The 6,000-nt window shown below is 44.5% G+C and overlaps 1 protein-coding gene across 1 annotated transcript; it reads right to left on the bottom strand.

Moving 5' to 3' along the window:
* Positions 1-3,007: 3,007 nt before the first annotated feature.
* Positions 3,008-5,838, bottom strand: LOC146200887 (uncharacterized). The gene is made up of 3 exons (XM_084592461.1): positions 5,821-5,838; positions 5,243-5,392; positions 3,008-3,382 (listed from the first exon to the last, which is right to left on the bottom strand). The coding sequence occupies exons 1-3, from the start codon at positions 5,836-5,838 to the stop codon at positions 3,008-3,010; spliced, it is 543 nt and encodes a 180-aa protein (XP_084448587.1).
* Between the last annotated feature and the right edge of the window lie 162 nt (positions 5,839-6,000).

Here is a 6,000-nt window from a genome sequence, read left to right as displayed (position 1 = left end):
GCCAGTTTCGTCAGCCCCCATTTGACATCAACCTGGCATTAACCCCCAGCTGAAAAGACCAGATTTGCAGTCTTCTTTGAAGCTACAGTGAGCGCTTCTCTTCATCATCGACGCGACGACAAAGACCACTTGCCAAGCACCGCCTTATAACGGACGAACACGCCGGACCTCTGCGCCAAAGCCCCTGCCGCGTATCGCCGCTTGAACGCCAAGCCATCCGTAAGCAAGTCGATGAAATGCTTCCTGACGACGTTATCTAGCCATCAAAAAACACCTCGGCGGCATCAGTCGTTCTGGTGAAGAAGAAAGACGGGACACTTCGCTCCAGCGTCGAGTACCGCCACCTAAACAGCATAACGAACAAAGATGTTTACCCTCTTCCTCACTTCGACGACACACTCAACCGGCTCTGTAATGCAAGGTACATCTCTTCAATGGACTTGAACAGCGGTCATTGGCAAGTTGACGTAGACAAAAGAGATCGCGAGAAGACCGCATTCGTCACACCGGAAGGCCTTTTTGAGTTCAAGGTGATGCCATGTGGATTCATCTCCGTACCTGCGACATTTCAACGAGTAATGGGAACTCTGCTGGTGGGCGTGAAGTGGCAGATTTGCCTGGCATACTTGTATGATGTCATTGTCTTCTCCTCTAACTTTGAAAGCTACCTAGGAATGCTTCGGACAGGGCTAGAAGGTATCACGTCATCCGGGTTAAGTTTGATAATAGAGAAGTGATGATGATGATGATTAATTTTAATGGCGCGAGGGCGAATCAGGATAATAGAGAAGTGGAACTTTGCCTAATAGGAACAGGAGTTCCTGTATCTATTTTTTTTAGCACGGAAGGTGTTCGTCCTGACCCAGAGAAAACGGCTACGATCGCTACGAGCTTCAAAAGCTTTCGACGTCGTTCTTCATCACTGGCTGCTCTTCACTATTTCCAGTTTCATTATTGTCCTGGGTTCACCAGCTGTTATATAGATCAGTATAGAAATTCCTCGTCTACCTATACTACCTTGCCCATTTCCGTGATGGCATTGCCCACCTTGTGCTTTAACGCGTACAACTGATTTTTGCCTATGCCTAAATTCTTCTTGACCGTTTTAATGCTGCCGCCGTTGTTTAGAGTATGCTCAATTTTCTCCCCATTGTACTCCCTAAATGGGCCACTTTTCACCTTGATTACATTTTATAGCTCTGCCGATTCCATCTTGTCGTTTGCGCCCGAGGCTTTCATGCTTTGGAGTTTATTAACAAATCCTTTCGTCTGCTCAGATAATTTGCCGGTATCCTCTCTAACTATCATAACGCCTAACTTTACCGCTATTCAGTAATGATATCTCTGAATGTATCGTTTATCGCTTTACACAAAGGTCGCAATCCTCGGTTAAAGCTGAATGTCTATTATGTAGCGACAGCCTAATAAGATCGTCAAAGCTCTCCCGCATTTGTCTCTTGCACAGAATTTATTGACGATGCAGTATTTTACACAATATTTATATCGCGCCTCCACCATTTCTTTCTTTTAGGCAAGGCCATAATCAGAAGGTTAGCAGAACAAATTCTAACTGGGTCATTTGTTCTAATTTATTTTTTCCCTAATGTAGTAAGACCTGGAACAAGTTATCGCCTTTACTAATAACTATAACTAACCGTGATAAGTTTATACCCGCGCTTTAACATCTTTTCTTTCATCTATATCGAGTGTAAGTTTTTCTTCATTGTTATTCTTTAACATTTTGGTTGTGTTCTCACTATGTGAGCAACAAGTTTCACAGAACTGTTGAACTCTTATTCGCTACATATGAAAACTTCTCTTTGGGCACTCTGCATTTTGGAGTTTCATGCGCATCGTCATCAATTTCGACTCAATCTTTTGCATTCTCTTTCATTTTCGTCGTTTATTCGTATGAGCTATTTCAGATATTTCGTATTGCATTGAACCCTCCCCTCTCTAATATATCCCTTACCCAGAGGGTAAAATAAATGAAATAAAATTGCGATGAGCCACTTCCAAAATGTGCTCCCCTCAATGCCCAAAGTTAGACTTCGTCCGAATTAGATTAATATCGGTATGTAAGATAATATTGGTATCACTCACTGTATGCCGGTCTCCACATTTTTTGCGGGTTACCCCAGAACTTTGGTCCCATGAAACTCAAAATTTTACTATGTCCGAATTTGACAAATAGCAACGGCATCTAAGCAACATAAATGAGCAAAGAACTGCAGAACATATAAAAAACTAGACACTGAACACTTAACTACCCTTGTAATGTTTTAGAATCTGGGAATTATTACAGCCGGCAGCCTGAGGGCTTTCTGCGGCATGGGCTCCTTGACTCTCATATCTGCGACTTTTTAGAGTACGACTTGTGCAGAGAGCATGTAGTTTATCAATTTCAGTCTTTTTGCAGAATTGTCCTCCCTGCACTTTACCAGTAGTTTGAAAATATTAGCCCTTATTTTATTCATTACACACATTTGAAACTGTCAATTTGATCCACCACAACTTGGTTTAGCCCGAAACTTTCTCTCCTGTGTTTAGTAGTTTCAACGTGTTTTCGAGGTAGCCGACAAACAGGCTCCAACAGCGTGTTTCCGTGTCGCAAATTCTGCTTTCTATATGTCTTTCACAAGGCAATTTATGAAAGAAAGTTGGTTCCGGCAAGACATGTGTGCATTCTATCACTGACATTATTCTATTTTTTCACGAATATTGGCTAATCGTCCGGTTCTCGTTTTTCTTTTTTATGTGGCGCAATGTACGATTTATTTTCAACTTTCTGTTCCAATTCAGTATTGGAATTCACCTCAACGCATCCTTCAATAGCAACGCTTGGGAGTTGGCAATACGCATAGAACACGCTACCACCGTTCATAACATAACCAAACCTTCTTTATTTTAACAAAGTTTGAGAATTTCTTCACTCCACTTGCATCCAGCTTGGAGTAGAGGATGCAACTCCCGCAGGCATGCTCACGCTCTAATACGGGGAGTTTGACTATCCTGCCCAGGAACCACCGGCTCCGAATCCGCGTGCAACGGTTGCAGAAGCGGAAGCCCACGGTCCGGCTCCCCCGTAGCGACCGGCTGTGTACCTGCCCGCACCCGGAGCTACGGCTGGAGCCGCGACGGGTTTGGCGTTGAAGACGGCGTCGGCGCTGGCACCGGGTGCAGTTCCCGGCTCGTTGGTGTCCACTGTGGCACGGAAGCCTCCGCCGTCGGCCACGTAGCTCACGGAGCGGTAAAGGCCGTTGGCGTCCCGGTAGCCGTACGTGCCGGTCTTGGCGTTGCTGGCGTCTCCCTGCTCCTTTTGGAACAGACGGGTCCCGAACTCGTCAGTGGTGTCGTATCCGAAACTGTACGGTTGGGGAGGCTGGAGAAACGACAAGAGAGGCTTCCTATAATATTATGCCACAACACTGAACGCAGTCGGTTGTGAACACTGAGGTCATCCTATCATCATATACTCTATTGCGGGGTTTTGTGTTGTACATTAGAGCTAACGTTCATACCTTTATTTGATATGAAAAACGCCACATTGGAGGTTTCATCAGTATTATCGACTACACGCATTTTTTTACGTCTATTGCCTTCACGCCGTACATTTAAAGGCTTGTGTTTCGAGTCGAGTTGAATGCTACTGCCGCGATCGGGATCGAAACCGCGCCCTCGTGCTCAGGAATCGAGTGACCTATATCCATCTAGTTTACGGGTCATGTCATCGGATGCGACAAGGAGGTCCATTATTTGTACAAATACAAGAATAGTGGCATCTCAGCGCCCGCTTTTAAGGCTTTGAGACGCTGCTCGAGCTGTGTGGAGCGCCCGTTTTAAGTCAGCCTAACAGACGAAATATCAATAGAGCACAGTGCACATCTTTAGCTTCATTAACCTATCACTGCTGTATAAGTTGAGCCGAGAGCTTGATTTGGCAGCTTTTCTATCAAATAATTTGTTGATTTCAGATTCATAGGGGTAGAATAAATTAGCTTTTTCTGGGACTTCCCATCTGTACAGTTACAAGCACGTCGGACCGGCGCTTCTCAAATATTTAATGTTATCTCTTTCGACGGCAGTTGGTGAGCGCTTCATTTACTGAAACATCTTTTTTTTTCTCTGACAAAGAGCAAACGAAAGTGTGCAATAATCTAACAAATGTGCTCTAGTTTCACGGTGGTAATGTGCGCAAGCCACACCGATCCATAACTGCTTTTCACTTGGATGAGCCAGAGGGTTATCTTCAACAAACATGAGGATGAAATATCGGCGTACATTCCCGAAACGAAATGAAGCGAACGCGTGAAAAACATATTTGTGTAATTTGTGTGTAATCAGTATTACTTGGCCAGGAGGACTACAATTACCCGGAACGGTGGTGCAGTGGTAGGGCCCTCCACTGCTACGCTCAAGGATGAGAGATCGAATCGCGGCCTTTGCGACTGCTCCTCGATGGTGTGGAAGGAAAAGGCACCCAGGTGGTGTGCGATGTCAATGTGCGGTAAAAACCCAGGTGGCCGAAATTTCCGGAGCAATCCACTAGGAGCCCTCCGAAGCCCCCCGCCTGTCATAGTCCGAGTCATTTTGGGAAGTTAGACCCCATACACGAAGCCAAACAACTGCGCAGAGCTTTCTGCAAGAACTTGTTTTCTTCGTTTTACGAAAATTTTGATGTGAAGTATGATTTGTTGTGATATGTGGTATAGATGAAGACACATATTTTGCTTTGAAAGCCCTTGTGCAAGAAAAATGTGGCCACAGCCGGCTGCATTCAGCGTTGAGGATTAACGCATTTTTGCATAGTTCAGTCATAAATTCAGAATATCCAGTTCTGCTTTGTTACCAGAACTGGATATTCTGAATTATAGGAGGCTAGAATTTTGGGTCTCGAGGGATAAATAATTGAATCATTTGCACTTGTGGGACTTATCAACCTGATGTGTAGCCAACGCTGCCATTCTGCGGATAATTTTAGTACGAGAGAACTAGAAGAATGTACTACTTTTCATTCGTGGTTGGTGAAATTCGAAAATAGCTCACGGGCTTCGATTTTGATTGCTAGCGTATCGGCTGCGCAAATCAAACATACGGTTGAGGAAGCGTAGGCTAAAACTATACAAATTGCGTTCTGCCCTTAAACTTCGACAATATCCTACGCTGCATGTGATGTAAGCAAGCTTGACAACAGTTTGGTCAAAAGAGCACCGGAACCATATTTCGGCTAGGTTTTACTCACGAAAGAGGGTCCAGCAGTGGAGAATCCAGGAGTAGCTGCCGCCGCAAAGATTGGGCCCTGGAAACCTGAGCCTTGGAATCCATATCGTCCACCGCCGCTGAACACATTCCCCGCGCCCACAAAGGCGACCATGGGGAGTAGTACAGCAGCCTGGAAAAAGAGCAATGAACATTGCAAATGAAATGAACATTGTCTGTTTCACTACGACTGATTTTCACCTTACATGTAATCACTCCCTTTTCGTGTCTACCCGGTGCCATCACGTGAAAATCTGGCCTGCGCAATTAAAGGTGTTCATTAGAATACCTTCTACGAGGTGCTGGTATGCACTCATAATTTGTTGTCAAGGAATATCGTCAGAATGCTGAGATCCGGAAATGGTGTTCTCTGTTGGCAATCGAACGAATTGATCCGAAACGTACGGGCCGCTTAGAACGCTTACATGCTGATAATCAATTCTTTGTGTTGGTCATATCAATTGTTGGCCATACAGACTGCTGAAATAAAGAGGTCTATCCAAACGTTTTTGTACACCACTGTCTATATCTCTTGTGGTCATAACTGAATTTCTTACTTACCGAGTAAGCTACCAGCATCTGCGCATCATCACTTTTGCTTATTACGTCCGACGCAGTTAGCACAGCTTTTTACGACGTTATCCGGTCCAACGTAGAGTTTTCATGGTGACAAAATAGATGTTCTTTTTTTTTCAAAATTAATGCATAGCGGTTACCATAAGGAACAACCATTTTTGCATA

Source organism: Amblyomma maculatum, chromosome 2 (genome assembly GCF_055883805.1).
Source record: "Amblyomma maculatum isolate TAMU_Amacu chromosome 2, ASM5588380v1, whole genome shotgun sequence".
NCBI classification, from domain to species: Eukaryota; Metazoa; Arthropoda; class Arachnida; order Ixodida; family Ixodidae; genus Amblyomma; species Amblyomma maculatum.
The sequence above is the reverse complement of the archived record's forward strand: the minus strand, read 5'-3'. Positions and strand labels throughout refer to the sequence as shown.